This window comes from Corapipo altera, unplaced genomic scaffold (genome assembly GCF_003945725.1).
Source record: "Corapipo altera isolate COAL_440 unplaced genomic scaffold, ASM394572v1 2, whole genome shotgun sequence".
Lineage (NCBI taxonomy): Eukaryota > Metazoa > Chordata > Aves > Passeriformes > Pipridae > Corapipo > Corapipo altera.
In genome coordinates this window covers 11191773-11218724 of record NW_020884890.1, presented here as the reverse complement: position 1 = coordinate 11218724, position 26952 = coordinate 11191773, and the positions used below count along the sequence as shown (strand labels likewise).

General features: G+C 39.9%; 1 protein-coding gene across 1 annotated transcript in view; it reads left to right on the top strand.

Annotated features, from left to right (window-relative positions):
* The first annotated feature begins 5959 nt into the window (after nt 1-5959).
* Nucleotides 5960-26952, top strand: part of ME1 (malic enzyme 1) — a 164001-nt gene continuing 143008 nt past the window's right edge. The window contains exon 1 of the mRNA XM_027645062.1: nt 5960-6159. Coding sequence (XP_027500863.1) covers nt 6055-6159 — 105 coding nt within the window. The 5' untranslated portion in view covers nt 5960-6054. The remainder of the gene's footprint in view (nt 6160-26952) is intronic.

Sequence of the window (26952 nt, the reverse complement as noted above, 5' to 3'; positions counted from 1 at the left end):
CTGAGAGCATGATGCACTGTGGCATACATATTTTATTTGCCTTGTGCTAGATTTACTGTAACAACAAATACATGGTCTTCAAGTCAAAATGTTAACACTGGGATGTGGGAGAAATAAATTCTCATTCTACCCCAGGCATACTGCAAAGCACAAATGACTGGCTATGAGGCATGCAACTACTTCTGTGTGTCTCTCCCTCATTTACATCTGACTTGAGAATTGATGGAAGTTCCTAACAGTACCCTATATGTACGGATGTTCTCTCACAGTGCTCCAACACATCCAACAACATGTATAGGCCAGGTATGGGTTTTTTCCTGTGACACCTGGACACTGTAATGTCAACTAATAGAAATTGCAACAAGCATTCTTACTATTTTATTGATTTTTATATATCTTATGTAGGTATTATACTGAAATAATTTTAGTATCTCCATGAATCCAGCACCAGATTCCAAAATTGTGGAGTCTTAAGATATTTATCACTAGTTGTTGATGTTCAAGAGTTTAATTTAAGGCACGTAGGATAAAATCCTTAGCAGAAAGGGATAAAGTATGAGGGGTATGAAGGCAGTTGAGTAAAAATCCCACTGGCCAAACAAATATATGCCTAAGTAGAAAGAGAGACAGAAACTGAGGAGCAAGCTAAAAGAATGTTGGTGAATTTATGAGGAGGAACAGACTTTTGGGGCTGTAATGAAATTCCTGAAGAAATGCCTGCATGTTCAGAGAATTTGCCATTCCCAGCAGTGTACAGAATCACATAACAGTCCCGGTTGGAAAGGGTGTCTGAAGTTTATCTGGCCCAACCTGCTATTCATAACAAGCTGAACTTCAAAGCTTGATTGCTCAGGGCCTTGTCAAATTTTGAAAAGCTCCAGGCATGAAACTCCTTGACCTCTCTTGGCAGTCTGCTCTGGTGCTCACCATCTCGATGCTGGAAAATGCCGTGCTTAAGCCCAACTGGACATTCTCTGGGTGCACCTTGCTACTGCTGCCTCTTGGCACTGCATTCCTCATCTGTGACAAGAGCCTGGCTCTGCCTTCTCCATATCTGTCTGCCATGCCAGTGGTGGGGGCCGGGGGCTTCCTGTGTGGGTCAGCATGGCAGGCAAGGTCTCACCAGCCAGGGCTCTTCTCACCACCCACAAAGGAGGAGGGCAGGCTGGGAGCAGCTGAGGGCAGCCCCCTGGCCTTGTCTGTGGCACTGCTGAGGCTTCTCTGAGGTTGAGCTGAGGAAGTGAAGCAGGGCCAGGCCCGGTGAGGGTAACCAGGGTCAGATACAGCCTTGTGATCACTGAGTGACTCCATAGTGACAAGGTCACTGAAGCCAGACGGGGAAGTCAGCCCACAGGTGGTCAGGGTTCAGGACAGCAGGGCCCATGGCCAGACAAAAGCAGGGCTGTGATGTTGCTGGGGCAGTGATAGATGGCCTTGAGAGTTGACGTGGGGTGCTGAACCATGGCCAGGGTGGGTGGGACCCCTGGGAGTGTGGGCAGGGACAGGCAGAGCAGGCAGTGACCTCAGAATAGGTCACTTTGGGCATTTTAAAGCTATCACTAGATTCTTCTCTTAACTTCAGGAGTGCATTGTCTAGCTTAAAGTAATTCTTTTTTAAATCCATGTTGTTACAAACAACACTTCTAGATAATAAAGAGAGTCAGACTTAAACCATAACCCCATACTGCTTATACTGTTTACTTTTTGCCTCTCCTTCAGCCTAACTACAAACATATGTACCAACGATCAAAAAATGAATTTCATTTTCAAATACCAAGCACAAGCCAGGACTGCTAACACTGTAAAATGTTTATGTTATAGGCTTTAAAAATGCTTCAATTCTGTTTTTAAATCATTAAACAATTCACCTTTTTTAAAGCTAGCCTTGTGTCCCTGTGAAATTTGACTTGATATTGCTAAGGTAATAAACAAATTTATAACTCAATAAAAATTTATAACTCAATAAACAAATGCATAGAAACAAATGTTTCTATAAATACATTAGCAACAAAAGGAGGGCTAAGGAGCACGTCCATCCTTTATCCAGTCACTGTCCTTGGAGGTATTTAAAAGTAGTGTAGATGTGTCACGCAGGGACATGGTTTAGTGTTGGGCTTGGCAGTGCTGGGTTAACAGTTGGACTCAATGATACTAAAGGTCTTTTCCAACCTAAATGATTCTATGAACTCATTTGGCATCCATCCCTGCAGAAAAGGACACAGCGTTATATTGGATCACAAACCCAGCAGAAGTTAACAGTGTTGCACTATTGCAAAAAAAGCAAACATTGTGCTGAGCAGTATGAAGGGAATTGCCAATGATAAAACATGTGAAGTAAAGGCTTCCATTGATTTAAGGCTGATGAGGTCTTGACTGGAGTACCATGAACCACAGTGAGCGCCCAACAGTTACCATCAGTTGGTAATAGATCCACTACAGTTCTTATTGGGATGAGTCAGACATAATATCCAAGTACCACCATAAAAAAAAGTAGTTGATTGGATGTTTACATCAGGATATAGGAGGTCCCTTTCTTTTCTTCCAAACTGCTAGCCCTGGAAGCTAACCCCTCCCCAGTGTCACAGCAGGATATGGAGCTCCCAAACTCCAAAGTGGTTCAAGGGAGTCCAAATCCTCTGATCAGCCATAGCCTAACAGAAGGATATTTCCCAAGTTCCATTCTTAAATATTTAAACAGAATGAGTCATCTTAATTAACTACTTCAGGAATAAAGAAATATACTGTCCTGTACTTACCTCTACCTACTACTGGCTTATCAAAGCAGGTTGTCAAGTCTCATTTATTGAAGCTTTTTAACACTAGGTTGAGATACAAAGGTACACTAGATGACCAGTTGTCCTGGTTTTGGCTGAGATGGAGTTAATTTTCTTCCTAGTAGCTGGTACAGTGTTGCATTTTGCATTTAGTAGGAAAATCATGCTAATTACACACTGATGTTTCAGTTGTTGCACTGCAGTACTTGTCCTAAGTCAAAGACTTTCCTTTTTCTCATACTCTGCCAACAAGGAGACACACGAAAAGCCATGAGGGAGCATGGCCGGGACAGCTGACTTGAACTGGCCAAAGGGATATTCCATACCATAGAATGTCATGCCTAGTGTATAAACTGGGAGGAGTTGGCTGGGAGGGGCTGGACTGGGCTTTGGTCAGTAAGTGGTGAGCAATTGTCTTGTGTGTCACTTGGTTTTTCTGGGCTTTATTCCTCTCTTTTTGCTACCTCCCTTTTAATTACTATTATTATATTATATTTTACTTTACTTTGATTATCAGTCTGTTCTTATCTCAGCCCCTGGGTTTTACCTTTTCCCAATTCTCCTTCCCACCCCATCAGTGCAGGTGAGGGTGGGGAGTGAGTGAGCAGCTATACAGTACTTAGTTGCTGGCTGGGGTTAAATCACACCATAAGTGTTCCTTCTAGTCTTTTCCTAGGACTATTTCAAGTAGAGCTCTTCATATATCTTTAGTAGATCTAAGGAGATTTGAGAGAGACAACTACAGGGGTGGGACGAAACCATATGTACTTATGAAAAATCATGAGTAGGATTTTTTAAAGTGTACCATATAGAAACCACTTGAGAAAAAGAATTAGGTGCCTGCCAGAAGGGCAAAGCCACTGTACTTTCTGTCAGAAACACGTTGATAATGTATGATGCTCACTAATAATGTGAATGTGGGCTAACATTTACAAAAATACCTGTATTGGGTATACAGCCATTACAAATAATTTGGCCATTTACAAAAGCTTTATTTCTAGTCCTATAATACAGTCTTATTATGCAATGCCATCCTCTTCTGGAATAATGACCTCTGACTGCGTATGTAGCTGCTGAACATTACCCCTTTGGACTATTTTGAACTATTTTTGCAGTTCAAATATTGTGAGGTCCCGCAAGAGCCATTCTAAAATTTCTCTTGCTCACAGATTGTCTGCAAATGCAACACAAATGTACAGCAAAATTTGCAAGAGGGTATAAAGACTAGGAAGAAAAGCAATCGCTAGCAGTAGACTCAGACAAATAAATCTGTACTAATCCCATTACATGGTAAAATGTTCCAGGCCTTAAGTGAAAGATTCTACAGGTGACAGGAGACACCACTTTTTCATGTTTTCATGGTCTTCTTTTTGAGCTGAAAAGGTCTGCTGCCATTCTTACAACTCATTTACTTCAACAGATAGTTATGATTTAGTTTTTATTAGTGTTTGAACATAAAAAAGAGAAATAAAGTGTATTTTTAGGAAGGAGGAGTAAATCTGTACTTAAAACACAATAGTAAATGGTTTCTGAAGTCTGATTACATAAAAAATATGTATATATGAACTTCACTTTAATTAGCTGTTTCATTACACATGTTTTATAACTGGTGCAAGGCAAGTCAGGACAAAGTGCTTAGCACGGGTCAGACCCCTGAGCAGGTACTCACAGTGATTGCAGTGACTTTTGGCACAAATCAAAGAGATTTTTTTTTATAAATAGTGTTGCAACATGAAGATAAAATATTGCATCAGGTTAGCATTCTATCAGAATGGTTTCAGTGCAGCCACAAGGAAAAAACATGTTTCTATGTTGCTTTTCAATTTTATAACTAAGAAAGTCCTGCAATGCTGCCCCCGTATCCCTGATACCTATTGAAGGTAATAATCAGGACTTGGGTGGGTGAACAGGTATTTAGCTATCCAGACAAATCCAAGGAAGGTTGGCTATTTAGTCAGAAAGGCTCCAGGTTTAAAGTTTTGAAGAAACTTTCTAGTTTTAGTTTACTGTTTTCCTTAATACTGAGGTGATGGACAAAGGGAGAAGTTTATTTACTGAATTTTCTGCTGACTTGGAAATCAAGTTTCCAGAAATAAGAGACTTGGAACCCTTCCAACCTTCCTTTGTTAGCTAACTGCAAATAAACTTTTAGGAGCTACTTAGCAGGAAGTTCAGGAGAAGCCAGATTCTGTGGGAGCATTTTTTTTAATAAAATATGAAGTAATTATATGAATACAAGGCCTGTGGATTAAATGTGAAGAGGTAAGTTTGAAAGAGCTGCAAAATTTTGACCTGACAACAGAAACCAAACCCTTGTAAAATAATCTTCTAGTCACACATTTCAAGAAGCATAATTTCTCCACAAGGAGTATGGTACTTGTATGGAAATCATCTTTGCTTACATACATGAATTTAGAGGAATAAAGTCACAGTCATACTGTACACAACAGGTTGTATGCGAAGAATTTCAGAATATATTGTAAACAAATATGAGGGCTGGCAGTATAAACCAGCTGAACACCTGCTCTACCCCAGTGCTCTCCATCCTGACCAGGCATAACCCCAGCCACCACAGCTGAAGCCAACACACAGCTAATTACATCAAACATTTGCTCCTGACTGTACGAAGCTATGCAGCCCGTCCCCTTCGGGAAAGATTGGATTTCAAGGCCATTTAAATAGCAGAGGGAAAGTGAAACTTGACTGTTGTTCCAGCGCAGAGGCCCAGCTCCCGCGTGTGGCCGCGCCCAGGGGGCTGCGCGGGGTCGCGGCCGAGCGGTGTCACGGCGCGGTGCTGACAGCGCTCCGCGGCTCTTCCCCGCGTTGGTACCGCGGCTCCTGCGCCAAACCCGGCGTGGCGAGGGAGACCCGCGGCTGCGATTCCCCCTCAGCAGGTGATCGCAGACCGGCCTGTTCCTCCGGGCGGTCCGGAGTGGCTCTCTGCAGCGCTACAAGGCAGCGCAGCCCGCACACCCTGCACCCTCGGGCAGGTCCGGGAAGGGCCGCGGGTCTGCACCCCTGCGGCCCCCGCCCCCCTCCCCCCCGCACCTGGGCGGCCGCCCGGGTGTGCGCGGAGCTGCCGGTGACTCAGCGGCGCCCCGGTGACCCCCTCCCGGTGGCGGCGTCTCGCCGTGGCTCTGCCCCCTCCCTCTTTCCCTCCCTCCCTCCCTCCCGGCAGGATCATCCCACCCCGCCGGGCAGTCACCTCGGCAGGAGGAGCCGCCGCTTCGCCTCCGCTCCCGCAGCGACCTGACGGCAGCGAGCCCCGCCGCGCCTCGCCATGCAAGCAAGGAAGGCAGCCGAGAGCAGGCGGGACGCCGGCCGGCCCCTGCAGCTCACCATGAAAAGGGGCTACGACGTGCTCCGCGACCCCCACCTCAACAAGGTAGGGGCGGGCAGGGCAGGTGCGCCGCTGGGCGAGGGGGGCGGCAGCCCCAGCCCTCGCCGCGGCCCGCCGCGGGTGACGGGCGATCCTGCCGGGCGCTGCCCGCGGAGCCAGAGGCCTCTCGCCGCCGCCACCTGTCAGGGAGCAGCGCCCGCGGAGCGCCCGGGCCGCCCCCGCCCAGCGGCCGCCGGGCCGGGGGCGACGGGCGCGGGGCAGCGACACTTCCTGCGGGCCCGGCGCCGCTTCCTCTTCCTTCGGGGCGGCGGGGGGCGGCCAGCGCCCCGTCCGTCCCCGCACCGCCGGCCCAGGGGCGCGGGAACATCCCCTTCTATCCTCTGGGGAGGGGTGGGGGGAGCAGCAGCGCGGGGAGGAGGAGGATGCTGCTGAAAGTTAAGCCGCTCTGATGCGAGTTCCTGCTGCCGTGCTTGTCTTTTCCCGGTACCCTCCTTCTTTTCCAGTCCTCTTTTCCCATGGATACCCCATCTCGTTTCCTGCGGACAAACCCAGCTATTCGTGCTGTCCAACCTTTTTTTCCCCTGCAGGTGGAAAATGGGTTTTATCACCCTTATTCCTCTTAGAGCTGTAAAATGCAAATGCAGTTTCCTCCCTACTCTGCATCAGCGAATACAGCCAGCTTTTCTAAGAGATGCCATAGCACAGCAAAACCTTTTTGTCACATCTCCAGTTTGCCGAAGAATGGTAACTCAGCTTGATAAAGCTTTCTAAACATGTAAGACTAATCTGGAAAGAATAAAGCTGAGTAGCTGTTTGTACAACTTATAAAGATGCAAAGTTCAGAGAGTAAAATAGTTAAATTGGCATGACAAGCTGGAATTTGCTGCCAAAATGAAAAATAGTCAAAAAGTTAAATCATAAACCACACCTAGCACATGAAACTTTGGTCAGAACCTTAGCCCCAAATTTCACCTTGCAAATTACCTGTAGTGGTACTCTGACTTATACATCTGCATTAGAATGTATATACAGTCATTTTGCTTATTGCTGAGTTGGATAAATTGACAAAAAACTGTCCCTAGTTTTACTGGCGAGGTTGACTCATCACTAAAAGCTCTATATATTAGTTAGATGAATAGTGCTTTTATTAGTCTCAGTGCTTGACTACAAAGTTTCCTTAGAGGCTCTTCTGTGTCTGTGTGTGTGTGCCTGAGAAGGTCTCCTGAGGTCAGGTTAAAGGAAACTTAAGCAAACTATAAAACTCGCAAGAAGAAACCAAGGAGAGCTGTTTTGCTTTTACAGCTGGGTTGCTTTTAAGCAGCTGTAATATTCATAGAAAAAATCTAATTCAGCATAACCAAGAAGGCCAACCCAATAGCAAACCCACCTGGTTTTAAGAAGTAAAATGGAGCTTATTCTCAAACAAAGGGCAGTCAGAGGCAGACTCATTGCTACTGTTTTCCCCTCACACATCATATATCTTACCTCTGAACACCATACCTTAAGGGTGGGTCAGATGAGCCACTAAAGAGGAAGGATTTTGCTTAATTTTAAATTACAGCAGACAGGAGTTACAGAATATTCTGAGTTGAAAGGGTTCCACAAGGATCACCGTGTCCAGCTCTCAAGTGAACGGGAATCGAACCTGCAACCTTTAGGGGTTAACTCCATGCTCTTCCTGGATTAGGCTTTATACTTTCACACCTTCTAAGCTATAGTATAGCACATATGTACCATAGAACAGAGAAGTGGGAAAAAATAGTTGTTCATCGCCAGCCATATCTACCCAGTGAACAGAATTCAGTGTTAGAAATGTTCAGCTGAAAAATCTGGTCTTTGTACCTGTGAAGAAAGTCTGGTCCTGGTCTGGTGAAGAATAGGTAATCCAGTTTTCTGACTGAGACAGGTGATTTTTTTTGTTTGGTTGATTGGTTTTTTTTGTGTGGATGTGAATTTATTACACCCTAATAGATATATATATGGACACACCCTAATATGTATATATTTCATTGCCATATATATGCACTAAGTTCAAATATGTTGAGTACTGCCATCATAGTTGCCAGTTTGATAGCTCGTGGCCTACCTGCATGGGTGGAAGCTAGTATTCCCAGTGCACTTTCTATTGCCAAGGCTGTTAAACTCCATCTAAGTGCCCTACTCATCCAACAATAAAGCTGGATTTCTGCACACTTGTACATTGCTTTTTATACTTAAGCTGGTGAGAGGTGAGAGAAAGGGCTGTGGCAATTCCAGGGTAAATGCCCAAATTTCTTATTTTCTACTTGAACTCTACTTCTACTTGGATGGCAAAATTTCTAGAACATACTAAGCACTGAAGTATGTTGATGCCCTAAGTAATGTCATTCTTAAATCCTTTATGTTTTACATTGTTTGTAATTCACAAACATGTACAAACTTCACTGAGGAAAGGCTTAATACAAAATGTTTGGTGGGTTTGTGATTTATTTATTTATTTATTTATTTTCCCCCATGCTAAAGCATTTTGGGTCACTGAGTGGTTTGTAGTTTGCCATGTCAGCAGCAGTGATACATCAAAAATCATGAGGAACAGTAGATTGTAACTCACTGAATTTAATTACTTGAGGATGTGTGTCCAAACCTAGGGACAATAATCATGATTCAGTTTATTATAAGAAATTTTAGATCCTTAGTGTTTAAAAGTGTATTTAGAACCTCTTTGGTAGTTGTCTTTTTCCCTCAGGAAGCTAAACACATTGCAAATAGTGATTACAAGAAAAACAAACACAGTTTCACTTCTTTTCACTAAAATAGATTGCATTAGAAACTTTTGGCTGGGAATTGTATGCTTTTTCAGCTTATGAACTACAGAAGTGTGAAAGTAGTTTGTTCTATCCCTACTATCAATCTCTTTTATGCTTTATTCAATATATGAGTTTACGATTTTAAAGCACACAAATAGTGTGTTTATCACTACACTCTCATCTTTAATTTTTTTGCCTTTTAATATTTAAAGAAATCATAGTGCCCCATAAGTTGCTCATTTTCAAAATTTCAGTGTGAAGATATACAAACACACATTTCAGTACAAAACTTTGCCAATAGCCTGTATTAGTTGCCAAGTCTAAACACTTCCCTGATGGAGAAACTTTGCCACTGGAGAAGTGCTTTGCTTCCAGGCTGTGTTTGTATTCTTGCAGAGCAATTAATTGAGCAGTAAATAAGTGATTCTATCAAATTTAAGTGCTGGAGGGCTGTTTTCCCTCTCCACATGCATTATTTTAACCCCTCTCCTGACTGACTCCTGTCATCATTGCTGAGTGTGTAGTGTGCTTGTAAACTGTTGGTGCCTCTTTTTACTTTACCTTTATTCAAGTTCCACTAAAGCACTGGAGAGTTTCTGAATGGACTGTGGGCCTGCTGAATATATGAAAGCTCCCAATGTCCATCCCACCTGCAATGGCGCTGGTGTTTTATCCTTATGTTTCCTGTATGTGATGCCCCTAGAACTTAGCAGGTTCTCGACTGGACATTAGTTGTTGGCTGGAGTTGACTACCAGTGCATTGATTCACTATGAGATTTACTATAGAAGAACCATACTGAAACAGACCAAATGTCCCTTTATCCCAATGTCTTATTTCTAACAGTGGCCAAACTGGATGCCTCAGCAGAGGCAGAAGAGTGGAGAATGCCTCTAGTGAGTAATCAGTTCCAGGCTGAGGAAATGAGCAGTTTATTAGAGGGCTATTAAGATATTAATGTTTGTCTTTCCTATCAGATTACACATACTGAGTATACTAATTTAATAAAAATCAATTATATAGAGAGAATTATGGACTTCACATTTTGGCTCTACGTTTCAGACAGTGAGAGGAGAATACTCACGAAATACAGATATGTTTTGTTTTGTATACAGCTAGTTGCCTCACTGAAATCAAATTTGATTTTGAGAAAGTATAAAGCTGTGACTGGTGTGAGTAACATATAAAAAAGGTTTTATGAATTTGATGTTAGTTGATGACCTAGGCCTGTAACAGGCCTCAAAAAAATCAAACCTCGGTAAGAAATCAGAAGCATTCCAGTGAGCTTTTCTCTATCTGATGGGTAAAATAAGTATTTAAGAAGCTCCTCTAAATAAATCTATTTCTTTATCAAATACCAAGCAGCATTCTTCCATTGATAATGTTCATATTTTCACATGTTAAACGTGTGTGGGCTTTGGCTGGGTCCTCTGGAGTGGCCAGTGCTCACTGAGTATTGCTTTTACCTTAACTGTACATAGCTATTCTGGGAAGAAAGATGATGAAGTTGGGGATGGAGGAGGAAAGCACTCCTTAAATGGCATATTAGAAATATCTATGCTAATTTGTAAAATAGGTTTTCTGGAGATTACTTTTTATTGCAAGGAATGATTTCATATTAAGTGGTAATAGGTATGATAGTGTTTTTTAGAGGTGAAGATTGTCAGCTCCATATGAAAGTAAAGGTATAATTCAAGGAATTTTTTTTTTTTCGTATAGTTTCTTATCACTCTCCCTATCTTCTACTTTCTTTAAATTTTTGCCCTTTGAAACTTTATAGCTTTTAACAGTAATAGTTCTTGGTTCTATCCCTGTCAGATTACCTAGCGGACTAGGTAGTTCTGATTTTGATAGGGATAAGCACATGTGATTTTTCTGGTCTTTGTCAAGAGTACATGGGATACTGGTTGTGCTAGCACCAAAACAAACAAACAAACAACAACAACAACAAAAAAAAACCCTTTAGACCTTTGACACTGGAGTTGCTGTTCTGTGGAATGGCACTCTAAAATGGAAGTTTCTTCAAGTGTGAGGTCGGTTTGTACCAGGACTCTTTGCCCTCTGACGTTCAGGACCATAATTTGCAGACTGGCAGAACTGCAGCCACCTTGTTTGCTTGGGTTTTGGGCAAGGGTATGAGCTCAGCAGTGGCTCACTGCTAGGTGCAATAGGGGTGGGTGAGGAGGTTGTCACATTGGCAGTATATTCTTCCTTCTTGTAATCACAGTCTTGAGGTGTGAGGGAAGAGTTGTGATGCAAAATGTCTTTTGTATGAGTGCCTTTGTTTACAGTATGTGTGCAGGGGGTTTAAAACTCAATTCTGTGCTTTTTTCCACCTTTCTTACTTAAAGGCAGCTTTGTCCTGCATATTGTTAATAATGCAAAAGTCTTGGGAAAAGCACAAAGTATGTCTAACAGATTATTTTATCACTGTCTTCTATTTCATGTATACAGCTTACAGTGTTCATTGCCTCCAATACTTTGCTCCTGACCTAGTAGGTAAGTTGCTGTGATTGGTGTTATAATCTTTTCTTCCTGTTGGCCTCCAGTTCTTTACTTCCAGTTATGAAAAAGAGTGCTGAGACAGCGAGTTGTGAACAAAGTTCTGTGACTTGAATTAAAAGCAAATAAAGTGAAGGAGAAAAAGTTAGGAAGTAAGCTATATAGCAGTAACAGCAACTGAAGAGTGGTATGACTTGTCACAGGAAGCTGAAACCTGGAATTGTTTTGTGAATTGCTTTGGGCATTAAAAGCACTTTTCAGTTGTGTAATTTTCTTGTGAACTTCAATAACTGAACACCAAGTTGATCTTTTTACTTTCAACTGAGGAATCCTATACCCATTGCTTATAAATCCTGTTTGAATAGAAACTTTAATCCAGGCACAGAACACCTTGTAAGCACTATCATGTGTATTTAGAATGGGTTAAACGTGGCTTTATACACTAGGTTTTATAGAGATACTGGCCAGAGAACTTGGGTATTGTTTTTTTAATCTTACTGATGGATGCAGACAATAAATAGGGTAAGAGCTCACTGAGAAATTGTACTTCTGTCTAGGTGAAATAAACTGCAGAGAGTATTTGTGCTTTCTGCAGAAAGCGTATTTCAGAGTAAAGAAGTTATTATTTTTCTTTTTGTACTTTATGTATAAAATTCCGCTGAATCAGTGTCTTGTATCAAGCTGTCTCTGACAAAACCAGAAGTTGCAGCTGTAGCAGGTGCAAGGTTCTCTCCCCCGGCCCTGCTTTCCTCTTGGAGGGGAGGAGGAAGAGAAATGTATGTGACAGCAATGTTTCTTATTAACCCATGGCCCCAGGTTAAAATGTGCCATCTTTGCTTTGTCATGCTTTCCCTTTCCTTCCTTGCCGGCTCAGGTTGGCTGCGTATTTGATGCATGACATGCTTCTGGCTGCTGTTGCCCAGGCCCACAGGGGTTGATGCAGAGTTTTATGCCAAAGGTCTCATTGCTCCAGGCTCTGATGACTAAGTGATCCACTGCTGTTATGCTAAGTATATTACTGATGGAGTATTAATAACCTTCAACTAGGTCGTTCAGTTAGTTTTTTCCAGTTTATATTTGAGAATTTTACAGTGAAACAGCTGTTTTGAAGAAGTGTCAAAAGCATCATTTGCTGGAGGATATGATTCTGGGATTTCGACCACAATAGCAAGCTGTTTGTCCTCCTTGAAAATCTGAAGAGCTCTTGTAAGCTTCTTGTAAGCTGTCATTTATGCTCCTGTGGCTGAAGTGAAGCAAATCTGTGGTGGTTGTGTGAGTGCTCTTTGGCACATCATGGCTGGAAGAGTAGCATGGAAAGGGCAGAAAAGAACAGAAATACCACTGTTGGTTTGTGTGCCTGTCTAATGATATTGGTTATGCCATGATTAAAAACATGTAATATAGTTTATCAGTAGTAGGTCATTAGTTAAGCTTTGTTTGAATGTCCTTGTAGTTCATGGAGGGGCTTTCTTTGCATTTTGTGTCTGGGCAGAGCAGGCCAGGACCATAACTGGGAATAGTTTTATGGAAATTATCTCCATTGTCTGGTTTAACACAATATCAAGGAGCTAAATCTTGTATAGGAAAAAGGCAATAGAATGTGATCAGATTACCAATTCATAATACATGTAGCCAAAGTTTTGTACAGGAAAGGTGCAGACAAACATGAAACAGTAGCCGTGTGTCTGCAAAATTGGGATTGGTGGGCTTGGGATAAACTTCCTCATAGACAGTTGTAAGTAGCAAGACTGTACATTAAATTGTAAGAGACCAGGCAAAAGTTTTGGTGCTTCTGGGTGTTTTACCCGACATAGGAATTCAAATACAGATGCTGATGGTTTCTACTCAGAGGTAGAGGATGAATTTGGCTTAATGCTAGAATAATCTGCCTTATCATTCAGGGAGAAGAGTACCATGCATAGGCACCAACCCTGCTTCCTGGAAGGGCTTGCAATCTTGAGAAATCTACCTTACCCAATTGATATATTAGGCTGTGTTATTTATTTTGGGTGTCCTATTATCAATAACTATGAATTGACTTGGGGTTCTGAAATAGCAATTGTACAGGCTTTCTGTGGAATGTGCTATATGTCTGTCCATCTTCAAAAAACCCCAAAAATCAAAGTCATGGATGAAGTACAGGAAGGTAGGGGAAGCCATCTAATAGGTACTTCAAGCAAATATCAAAATAAATTGAATAGTTTTTGTTAATATCCACCCTATGCAGCCTGCATAGATTAAACTGTCAGTCACTTTTTTCTTTACCTTCCCCTTTCTCCCCTCAATAGCAAATTTATACCTTTAATTGAGAAGTAAATGATTACTGTCAGGCATATTGAGACTCCATGAATTTACAGTTTAGAAATATTTTTTTTTCCCTAGAGCCAGTAGTAGAATAATTATATGCTTTCAAAGAAATAAGGAAATTGCTGGGTGGTTATGATGTGTTGGGTTGTCATTATGACTAATTTTCTTGATTTCATGACATGCAGCAAGATAGTAGAAATTTTAAGATTGCCTCAAAGGGTTATCAGTGTGATGCACATTACAGATTACTTCAGGAGTTGGGACTGACAGGATCTCCCAGCCATGGAGAATCTAAGGTTTGACCATAATCACACATAAGCTCATAATCTTTATGAGGATGACAAACTTGTGTAGGGAGATATTAGGGAAAGACCTAAGATCTTGATTCTAATACCAATTTCTATGTAAACTGAGAGTAAATGAATGGTAGAAGGATTCTGCTCCAAAGCAGAAGCTGCTCCAAAACTGGCATGAAATTAGCCTATGTGCATTAATCCTTAAAAAAAAAACCCCAAAAACCAATGCTTTGTCACTTGTCACAGAGTGACAACCCCCACAGACTTCTAAAACTTGATTCCTAGCAGCCCATTTGGAAAGAAATTATGAAATATTCGTAGTTAGCAAGGTAAGTGGTTTTGGCTAGTCTGACTAATTTGTTTAAAATGATGAATACTATAGCATCTCATTTTTTGACTAATTAAGGAGAGTTTAAATAGTCCAAATCTTTGGGTGATTTCAGAGGAAAAAAATTGCTGTGGAGAAAGGCAATTTTGTTTCTGTTGAAAACAGATGTCTAAATTAATTTTGTATGCGAATTATTTGCACGTATGCCTCTGTATAGATTATCTTAGGGGTTAATGAAAAATAGTCCCTGAATTGCATGCACAAGGAAACAAGTTTTGGTCTTAAGCTTTGCTGATGTAATTTTTTGCATAATTCCGGAAACAGAAATCCCGACTTAGAAGAAGGAGGTCACGGGGCACCCTGGAGGCAGTCCTTGCAGGCACTGTGTACTTTCCGTTGAAATCAGTGTCTGTAGTTTAATTGAACACTGTTAGTGCCTACTCCTGGGTGAAACACAATACTCTGAGCAGGGTCTGAGGTTGTTTACAATGTACAGGAAGCAGAGGAAGTGTGGAGTGAACACTTTTTATATACATAAAGAGTACATAACGTAGAACTGAAGAAAAAGAGCTCTTATGCTCTGAATACTTGTGGCTTTCAGCCAAAGATGTAGAAATATGTCAGCATGTAGTCATCTAGTCTAAGAGTTCAGAAAGCACATTCATCAGTTTTAAAATGTAAATGAGGCACAGAGCAACAATTCATTTTATCATTTATCATTAAACATGTTTATGCTTAGATTTTTACTTACTTTATTGTTCAAGTAACAACTATTACCCATTTCTGGCTTAGAAAAACTGGGAGTTTTTTCTCTGGTAAGGAAGATTAATATCAAACTAAAGTCACTGTTCTGCCTCTTCTTATTCATCTTATCATTACAAATGGTTTGGGAAATTGCGAACACCTTTGATTCAATGTAATTTTACTTAAATAGATGTAGTCTTGAGTCTTCTGTTAATATTTGAGGTTCATCTGTCTTATTAATGAATTGTGTTTATCTTTGGAAGAGAGTCGGTGTGATGAGGTGTGAAATCATTTTGGTGTCCACTTCAGGTCGGATATCACAGTTTAGTTTTCTTCCACTTGTCCCTCATGAGTGATACACTTTTAAGTTTGCTTTTGGTATGGAGATTGGATAGTATAGAACCACTGCTCTGAATGAGAAGAACAAGAATTATTTTGAAATATATAATTCCTTTTCCCACAAAGACGAAAATAATTATGGCTTTTTAATCACTAAGACAAAAAATCTTTGCCTTAAATCTGTCCTGGAGAGGAGTGCATAGTGGTGATTTTGAAATATGTTATAAAATTTTCATTATTGGTGTCTACCTGGCTTATTGGATTTCTTCCTCCAGATACCTGACTTCAGAAAGCAGATTTAGTGTGTGTGGGATGTATTTATGAGAGAGACAGTAAAGCCTCTTTGCTTAAATAGTAAAAAAAGAGGTGAATAGTTACAGATAAAAGTCAGAATAGAACACAATATTGCCAAAGTCAAATGACTACCTGAGTCTGCCAAGCACTTAATGTTGGTTTGATCTAATGTTGGTTTGATTTGACTGGAGTTTCTTCAAGTCCTGTATGATGATTTGTGGAGCAGTGCACCTGAAGCAGAGGAAGCCTGTTTGTGCTAGTTGGTGGGTAGATGCCTTTTTAAAGATTTTAATGGTGCTTCTGCATCTTTGCTTCTTACACACACACTTCATTCTCTCTTTGCTTAAGATCTGAAAAGACTACTATCTAGTTAATAGACTGAGGTTAAAAAAGATAGGTGTTAAAATGCAGTACTTCACCTGCTGATGGCTGATTAAGTGTATGGTTCTAAAACTCTTAAAAAGGACTTGTAGGATTTTTTGGGACACTTTTGCTGTTTTTAAATGTGTTAAAATTGCAACTGAGTTTCTTTATGTAAATAGAAGAGCAATTTAATAACAAAAAAAGTTTTAAGATTCTTTCAAGTACAAAGTATTGAACTCTAAAGCTGATATATTCAACAGTTTTAGTCCGTAATAAATATATGGAATAAAAAAATACTTATTGGATTTCAAGATACTGACTATTGAAAGGAAAATTTATCTGCTGCTATTTATAGGAAAATGGAAAAAAAAACCCCTATGAAAATACATTTCAAAGTTTTTATTTCGTTCTGTAGCAGTAGTTGTAATAATTCCTTAAAGTCATTAGGTTATGTAGCTTTGGGTTTGCCCAGAATGAAGAACCTTCTGCCACAGGATTGGGATTCAGGCTTCAGGAGGAAGATATTGCAACAGTGAGATCTTGCAGCAGTTTGTTTTTCCCTCTGCCCAGGCTTTTCGGTCTTCCTCAGATCATATGTTTTAGGTGACTGTTTGACAAGTTAATCCCCAAGGTTTCTCTGAAATTCTTCCCTTGCTCTTGGCTGGAGCCCATGTGGGACGGTTGTCCTTCCAATTCCAAGATAACTCCATCTTGGAATGTTTCAAGTTGCCTCTATCCCAGGAGCATTTTGAAGTTCAATGATGCAAATTTATGACTCTAAGGCAATACAATTCTTATAGTATTGAGAAAGCATAAAACCAGTGTGGTTTATCCCTTTTTGTGTTGCTTTTTGTTAAGACAGGAGTTCATGCCAAATTCTCTGAGGCTCACCAATTGCGTTGCTTTCTGTAAATGAAGTCTGGATAAAGCATTGCTCTAGGTCATGTGATAGAGGATTTGGCATCTGTCTGGTTTTTTAGGTCAGTCAAGGGTCAGGTAAAGAAGTAGCTTGCTAATTCTGAATTGTTTTTTACTTCCTATTAGAGCATGCAAATTCTTACATTTAGCAGAATGCAGTGTTTGAACTAAATACATCAATTGTAGGTGAGGATAAATAAATAAATAAATGTGGTTAGTCTATGTAAGCAGGTATCAGAAGAAGTGTCTTACTGTACTACCTTTTTTCTGCATCAGAGGTGCCTCGTAGCACACATCCTCAGCAGCTGCTTGAAAGGAATACTTTATCTAAGCTCAGGAAAAGTAGAGTATCTCACTTTGCATCTTACCTGGGGAAACATAACCGGTCTGGCTCTGTCTTGTAACCTAGTGTTGCATTTGCTGTAAGAGGAAAAGTGTTCCAGGTCAAGAATCTGCATGAAACTGGAGCCTCTGTGCTCCTGCCAGGCTGTTTATGGTACTGAGCTCTTCTGCTTCTTGAAGTACATGGATAAACTCCAAGTTGGAAATAAAAAGTGAGTGCTTCCTTCTGAGATGTAATTCTTAGGAAAAGAAAATATTTCTGTAGGATGAAGACACACATCCTTCAAACATTATTTCCTAAACTTCTTAATTTATGGCAAGAAATAACTTTCTTCTAATTCTGTAGTTACTGAGTCCTCTAACTACTGTGCAGTAAGGATGTAGTGGGTAAAAAGCAGGTAAGAAGAATAGATGAATATAGGAAAGTATCATTTAGTTGTTATAATGTTCCTCCAGCAATTTAAACAGGGTGTGTGACTAACAGACACTCTTTCTGGTTTGCTTTGAGGTACACTTCACAAATTTTTAGAAGCTTTCTTTGTCTTACTTCAGAACTATGTAATGCCTATGAGTACACACATTTTTCCTTCCTTAATTAGTGAGCTCTGCTTCATCGAGTGAGACAAAATGTTGTAGTAGATTGGGCATTGGACTGGAAACTAGGTCATGCACTAAGATTTATTTTTCTCATCCAAAAAAGACAAAACAGCATTTGAGAAATTTTCAGGATGACAACTAGTATGAAGTACTTGGTCTTATATAATTAGTCTTTTTAGATAATGTTTACTATGTTGCCTTTGCACTGCTATAATCTAATTTCTATTTACAATTTCTTTCTGGGGAGGGGGGGAATCATCATCTAGTTTTTGCGGTAATCAGTCAGCAGGCTTATATTTCTTTTAAAGTCACATCTAAGTGACCCGTGTCAGATTTGTATATTCCTGACATATTTTATCCATGTCCTTTTACTGTCTGCTGTATTGCGATTAAAAGTAGGGAGGGCATTAATGGATATGCAGTCTCCTGCACATACAGTTTCCTAGGTGCATGAAAATACATTAGATAGGACTGCAAATCATGGCCAGTGCTGAATTCTGAGTGGGAAAGGAAGATCTGAATAGGCAGGAAGAAATCATCCATCTGTGTACCTAAACCTGCTCCTGGCTTCAAGCCCTGCTGTGCTACGGTCAGATTAGTTCCAATTAGATGAAGTGGTAGTTGACCCTTGGCTGCCTCCTCTGAGCCTCCTGGTCCTGGGCAGCATTTGAAGGCCTGCATCCATTCCAGCTGAGTGGGGAGAAGAGCTGAGAAGGTGTTCAGTATTTATCACCTGAATGCCTGGGGAAGCTCAGGTCAATACTTTCTTCAAGGAAAGGTGTTTCAACCCCCATCTAGCCACTACTCAGTAGTTTTTAACTCAGTGAAATTTCCTTTCTGCAGGAACCTCCAATTCATATCTCCAGGACTTAAATTCGTGGCCATAATGTGATTGAAGGCTGACTGTCTAAGAGTATGTTTAGCTATCTAAGGGTATATTTAGCCATCTAAAGATTTTGCTAGCTGTTGAATAGGTAGAGAAACACACTATTTTCCCACACTTATGATTCTGATGTTGATTCCCTAGAGAAAATTTCCTGCACAGAAAATGTCTATAAAGGCTGAATAAAACTCCTACCATACCTTGTATGGTGAAACTGACTTTTACCCTCAAAGATGTATTTTTAAAATCTTTTCATTCTTTCCTGAAATATGATAAAAACAATGCATGTGTATGTCCTCTAAACAGAAGGAGCTGCATTTTCTTTATGTGTGAATTTTTATGATATTCTTGGAAAATACACTTCTGTAGTATAAATACCCAGCAAAACATGATTTTCATTGAAAGATAACTCAATGAAGGTTTAACAATTAGCAAAATTAATCTATTTTCATGTCAAAATGTTGAATTATATTTTACTCCTCTTATCATATTTTGTAATAATTTCTTAATTCAAAGTAGATTCCCGTTTTCTGTTATGGGTTTCAGCAAAGACTAGAAAGCCTACACGATGAATTAATATCTGTGAACCTAATCCTAAAAACAATTATATAAGTAGCTACAGAAAGGTAATGCTTGTCTGGCTGTCCTCCAACTTACCAGCAGTGAAAAATACTTACATGCACCTATTTACTTAAATACAGAGAAATAATCTTTCAGCTACCATAAGGAAATGTGACACATGCATAAAAGCCTCTTGTACTGGCCTGTTACTTGCACTTCATTACTTTACATAGATGATGCTGCCATGTGGAAAAAAGAGCAATATTGCACTAGTTAGACATACAACTGTAAAGAACCAAAGCTGAATCTGCTGTGGTGAATCTGCTCTGCACTCTTTTAATCTGTTATCCTCAACAAATCTAATTAATAATAATAATAAAACCCTCATTAATCTCATTTTGGTGCTGTGGGTGTTGGAATCCAAGTGAAAAATGCAGCTTGGTTCAAAGGTGGTAGGACTCGAACAGAAATTTTCCCTACCTGTCCTGTCCTTTCTTTGTTTGACGTTATGTGTTTTTATAGACAAATGAACTTCTCTTTCCAACACCAAATACATGTTTGCAGGAGCAGAACTGGAATGGCTGGAAACTTGAGTTATAGTGTGAAGAGAGCCTCAGCCTCTCTAGATCATGTATGCTGCTATTCCATTCTGCCTTGAAATGAGTAGTTAAAGGAAAATGCAAATTAACAACTGAGTGGTTTTGTTAGATGTGGCATATGGGACTTAAGTATTTGAAGTAATCACAACAACATATCCTATTATTTTAGAAGAATACCTTCTAAACAAAATTAATCCCCCTCCTGTAGTTTTCCATGCTAAGGAACTTGCAAAGAGAGTATTTTTATAAACCTTTTCCGTGATTTAACTTACCCAATTTAATGTGTGCTCTGACATTTATCTGTAAGTTTTGTCAAAGCATGTTAGTTTAGTTTTAGGGAATTTTCTTTGGTGTATGTTTATTGCACTGCAATTGGCCTATCTCAATAAGGCTTTCCAATGCTTTGGCCCAAATTTATCTGGCTTACACACATTTGTGTAACTGATGTGTATTCATTTTTTTTCCTTGCCGACTCAAAGAGTATATCAGCAACCATAACAACACATACCAATTGAAATGAAAGTACCTGGCATTCCTCAACATGAATTAGTTATTTTCAGTATCTGATGCTAAAAACTGTAATGTTTCTTGAATGATCCTTTTTTTTTAATGAAGATCACATCTGAATGTTGCTGAGTAGAAGAAGCTTGTAATATGATCATGGGGAATGTGAGCATAATTTCTGTCAGAAGTGATCTCAGGAGGTCTCTAGTCTGACCTCCTACTCAAAGCACAGTCAGATATGGAGAAAGAACAGGTTGCTAAAGGGACGTATCCTGTCAAGTCATGAAAACCTCTAAGAATGGAGACTGTACAGCTTCTCTGGGCAACTTATGGATTTGTTTGTGCTAACAGGAGGAATTTTTTTTCCTTATATCCGTTCTGAGCCTCTCTTTTATCTTATGCCTGTCCTTCTGCCCTGTACTAATGTGTAGAGCCTAGCTCTTCTAGATAGCCTAAGCGTAGGTGCTGGAAGGCTGCACCCAAAACATTCTCTTCTCCAGGCTAAACAAACCCAGTTCTCTAATAGGGGGTGTGCTTCAGCCCCTGAAACTATGTGGCTATTTACTGAACTTGCTCCAGTTTATGAATGTCTTTCCAGTATTGGGGACCCAAAGTTGGACTCCGTAATCTAGAGAGTGCCAAGTCAAGCAGTCTGATCATTTCCCTCAACCCATGCTCCTGTTAGTATGCTATACTGCTGCAGTAATATAGCCCAGGATACCATTGGCTGCCTTTGCCTGTGCACATTGGTGGCTCCTACTCCGTTTGCCATCTATCAGGTCCTTTTCAACAGACCTGCTCCTTCTCAGCCAGTCAGTCTGTCGCCAGGCTGAATCACTGCAGCCTATGTTGCTTACTTTCTAGGTTGCAGCACTTTGCATTTGTCCTTGTTGAATTTTATAATGTTCCTGTCAGCCCATTCCTCCTAAAGGCTAAGTTCCTTTGGATGGCAGCCCTACTCTTGGGTGTATCCACAGTTGACCGTGTTTGGTGTCACCTGCAAACCTGATGAGAGTGTGCTTCATTGCCTCTCCAGGTCATTGATAAAGATGCAGAACAGGACAGGTCCCATTACGTAACGCTGCAGTACTCTTATTGGGAGGTGCAGTATAACCCATGAAATGGTCCCTTCTGAGCCCCGTTGTCCAACAGCAGTTTTTTAAACCCATCTGGTTGTCCACCCATCTACACTGTAGTATCTCAACTTGGGTGCAAGGATTTTTTGGGATCCAGTTTTGAAAGCCTTGCTTAAGGTGAGGTAAATGACATGTTGTCTCCACTTGTCCATAAATGCAGTCATTTTACCGTAGAAGGCAATCAGGTTGATCAGGGATGATTTACCCTTGGGTTAAGTCTAGAATCCTGTAGTGGAAATTAAACTGCAAGGCACAGTCCAAGTGTACTGCAGAGAAGGCATAAATGAAAGGTTTGAAAAGGCTCCACACCAACTGTTTCAAGCTGTTGTCTGCTCCAGTTGAGTGAATTATTAAAGTAAGTCCTACCTCTGTTACTAAATAAAGTGATATGAAAGCTAGCAGCAGCAACTTAACTTTCCTGGCTAGCAACCTACAGATAGGTTGCTGCCACTGAGAGTTCAAAGCAGGTAGAAAGGATGATCTGTCTTGCTGTCACAGCTGATTTCACTTGCTTGGAAAAGGAAGCAATCCGTCTTGCTAGATTTCTGTCTCTGAGTTTTGGAATCTTTCATTCTCCTTTTTTCCTGTCCATGGAAACAGCAGTCAGCTGTTCCCATGCTAAGTACCTTTCTTAAAGTTGTTTTACAGCTTTGAGGTTTGTTTGGATTCTCAATGGTTTCTGGATGCCCTAATAGTAGCCTAGAAACTGAGACCTATAATCACAGAATAATTTAGGTTGAAAGGGACCCCTGCGGCTTATCTGGTCCAGCCTTTTGCTCAAAGCAGGGACAGCTTCAGAATACTGCAACATGTGTGAATAGAATGAAACCAGAATAAAAGGAGTATGGTGGACTTATAGCTTAGAGGAAATGGGCATGCCTCTGTGCTTTTATCTTTGGGTTCCTTAAAAAGCCTACCCCATTTCACTGAAAACTTGCTGAATGTGCTGTCTACTTCAAAGAAGGTTTAAAGCAACCTCCATGTCATTGACTAACTGACCACCCTCCTTGTTGTGGTTCTGATCCTGCTCAAACAGGCTGCAGCTCTACGTTCAGTAATCTCGGCAACTGGAGGAGAAACTTGTCTTCTAGAGCTTCGCTAGCTACGGAGCTTTCAAGAGATAAGAATAAACCATAAAATTTGGCTAAGAATAAAGAAGACATATTGGGGTTGCACTTGACCTAATCAATGATAATAGAGTAGAAATAGCACAAAAAACCCTTGGTGAGTCAGAATATCTACTAAACAGGGGTATCTTTTCAGGGAGAAAGCCAAAATCTGTGGCTGTTGTTCCTCTTGGAGGTGTAGGCTGTTTTTTTCAATTTGCAGTTGTTCTGAGTCATGTGTAATTCTTATGACTGCACAATTCAGAATAATGTAATCATATTATTCTTGCTTATGTTAGCTTGTCAGTGGAAATATAACAAGTACATCATAAAAGAGAATGTGACATTTTTCTTTTCTTTACTCTGTTGGAGAGAAAAACAGAACTCTTGCAGTAGCCTCTGCTCATATTAGAATAGTTTCCACACTAATCTCTTACAGCTTAATTAAAGTAGTGTGCTTACATTTATAGATTTGCAAACAGTATGCAAACACTGTGGTTTATGGCCTGTATTTTCAAAAGCAAAAAGCATTGTTCTGTAGATCAGATACAGTATACAATGACAAGGATTTTTTTAGGAGATTTTGAGGCTTGGAGCTATTTTTAAAAAAAATTAATTTTTTTTATTTGTTTATTTTGTTTTCTTTAGTAGGGAACAGGAGGTTTGGGGTATTTTTGTGTTGTGCTGGAGTTTTTTTTTTGCACTTTTGAGCTAACTGTAGTCTGATCCTGTGAACTGAATGTCTGGTTACAGCTCAGGCATGTGAACACATTAAGTGAACTCCTGGAACCTATCTTCTAATTTCTTTTTATCCAAAAAGAATTAATTTCAGGTGCTCCAAGACTGTTCCACAGTATGAGCCAAACACAGTGAGTGGTGACAGCCAGGAAACTTGATTCAAAAGCCTCCATCCCGTTTAAGCAAAATACCTAATGTGCGTGCACTAAATGCGTGTCATTAATACATAAGGGATTCACTTTTATAGGTCTCAACATGCTTTTGTGCATATTAAAAAGCATTAAATAGCTGACTGCCTTTAGGCTGTTAAACTAGTAGTATCTTGTTATAAAGTCTCTCTTGCTATTGCTTAGTGCCAATTCAAATGCAAACAGTGGCATCTGATCTACAGTTTGAATGGGGAAGATTCTCCAAGCCTTACTCCCCTGCTGCTGACCTGCTGCCCAGGTGCTAGTCTGTTTGCAGCTCCTCATCCTGGCAGCACATACAGCATTTAAATTCCCAAACTCTGGTGGCTTTGAAACAAAATTTGTAGTCCTTCCATTTATACATTTTTCTGCATATTCATTCAAAGCAAAAAACCTCATAAAATGAATTAATAAAGAGCTTATATTAGCAAAATGTGGAGATGAAGAGCAAATAACCAGCTTTTTAGGTAAAGCGTGTTATGACAGCCTATAAGGCCATTGCAGGCCAGCTTTTCCATGAATTCTCCTAGAAAATATTGGAAAGAACACGCAACGGTATTTATATTTAGTGATATTGGTGATACATTCCCTGATTTTTATTCTGTTCCACTGATGGGTGTATACCTGGGAAAAAACTTCCAGAGTTAGAAAGTCCTGTATTAGGAGTGTCACCTGGAAAATTGGTTTTGCATGGTTCTGTAAATCTTTATGATGGTGAGACACTATTCCTTGACAAAATTTAAAACATTTGTAGGATATAGAACAGGTCTGGATAGGGGCTTTGAGATAGATTTCAAAAACAAGGCAGAATACAAATTGTGTACATTCCTAAGTGTCACAGCCTGAAATTTTCTTATTATAAGACTAGTTAGGTTTTCTCTTGTATTTCTAGAAGAGAAAGCTGATGAAATGAATGCAAGAATCACTTCATTCAAGGGACTGGAATGCTTCAGGTTTTTAAGTATGTTCTACTGGGAAAGTGTCCTGACTGACGTTCTGCTTTTAAGATGATGTGGGTGACATTGCTGTCTGCTCTCCCTAAACAGGGAAAATAACAATGCTTTTAATTTCAGACACGGTACTGCATTAATCAGAGTTATGTATTAGTTTCCATTTCATTTGGTCGCAAATGTGTGACCAGATTGAAGCCTTTTTGGTGTGTATGTGTTCAAAGGGTGGCTTGCACAGAAACAAGCTACACAGACTGAAATTGTTTAACCAGACATCATTTTTTTTTTCTTTTTTTCTTTTTTTTTTTCCCATGGCAATGATGTAAAGAGCTCTTGAAGGCTCTCATGGGGAGGATGGGCGGTGATTTTGTGGAGAGCTGCAACAGAGCCTTTGCTGGTGCGGCTGTGTCAGTAGAGCCCTCTCATGGAGATGGGATGTATGCCTGCTGGAGGAAGTTTCTTGTCAGCATAGCTTTGCTGCTATCTTAGATAACAGGAACTGATTCTGGCACATCCATCAGGCTGTTGCTCACATTGCTGCTTGGCTAGAGTTCGTGACTTCCTGCATGAGATCCAGCCTGGCACAACTGTCTCTGTTGGCTTAATGTGAGCTGGTCCTGTGTTGGCCAAGAGCAGGCATAGAGGTCTACCAGGTCTTGATATCTGCAGAGTTTGAGCTGAAACAATGTGAGAGAGAGGGGTCTCTCTCTCTCTCTCTCTCTCTCTCTCTCTCTCTCTCTCTGCTTTCTCCTCCACATTGCTGATACTTCTTATTATCTGTAGTGTTTAAAAAACCAGAATTCTGAATTATTTTTCTGCATGCAGATGAAAATGATCCCTTCTGGAATTCATCTCTTGAGTGTACCTTTAAATATGTTAATTAATTAACAGATTCTGTTGGGAAGTATTGTTGAACTGTGAGAATGACAGCTGTTTAGCAACAGAATATTTATGGGTTTGATGATCCTCTCAGAATCCGTGTACTGCAATGTCCACGGGCTTTTTTTTTTGTTTTTTTTTGTACTTGCAACTGTTCAAGGCTCTGAATTGACCTAAAAAATCCCTCCATCAATGTCTTTTTTTTGACAAAGTCAGACTTCAGATTTTGTTTCTAATTTGCCAAATAGTGTAAGTCAAGTATAAGTGCTAAGAAAAAAAGAAATTAATTATCTAAGTACTACTATGCTGAAACCAAAAAGTTGTGTTGGTGCTATAACTATTTCTATGATCTAACTTAGAAGTAATATTAACTACGTTTAGGACAGTACAAAGAAAGAGATATCTGTCTTTCAGCTATTAGTAATTTACATTAAAATGGTTAACAAGATGTTGTTAATTAGAACAATTGAGGTTAGATTAATATTCCCACTTGTCATAACCTCAGCTAAAAGTTTCCTATGGAATACCAGTAGATGCTACTACAAAAATGTGCCTTAAAATGAAAAAATTTCTTTCAAATAAACACAGTAAAGCTGCTAGTACATTAGCAGATATTTATTATGCTTTCTTTTTTTACAAAGTATTTAACCCTTGAACAGAGGAACAAGTTAGCTACTAGATTCTGTCAGAAAAAGACAAAGTTTGAAGAGAAAAATGAGAATGTAAAAATAAATATTTACAGTTGTCTTTGGTGAAATACTTCTGCAACATTTTGATTTTTTTTCTTTTCAATTTTTTAAGAATTATTGCAAACTATTCTTTCCATTTTTAAAAAACTGTATTTAGAAACAAAATACAAACCCAAACCCAAACAAACCCCATGTTTCAAAAAATCCTGTCAAGCACCACAGGGGAATAGAAGTTGAAGGAAGGACAGACTAGGCCCAGGGAAGATAAGGAAAGAAAGCATATCTCAACAACATGAGAAAAGCCTTCAAAGAGAAAGTTAAAATTATCCTTTTTCTCATTTATTATTAGATAAAAAGTAAACAACTAGCTTTGGAGACTGCATAGATTTTGAGAAACTAAAAGAACACTCAAAATCCAAAATAAACAAAAGGGGAACAGTGTTTAGGGGCAGCATTTTAATATGGACTGTGTAATAATTAAAGATTAAATTGCAAAGGAGCTGGACCAGAGGACCTCCTTAAGTCCTTTTCAAGCTTCATGACTCTATTTTATTTGTGGTTGTCATGAACTGTATGCATATAATAATGGTTTGGACTTCACGGATAACTAGATTATAAATGTTTGTTCTCTTAAAATAATGTCCAATTGTTAACTGTTTTCTTGCTTTTTTTTAAAAAAGTCAGTGACAGCTGACTTCTAGGGAACAATGGAAACTAATTTAGATGGGTAAGGATGGTTCAGACAGTTAGGTTTTATGTGCTTACTGGTTTTATGAGTTATGTGGGACTGT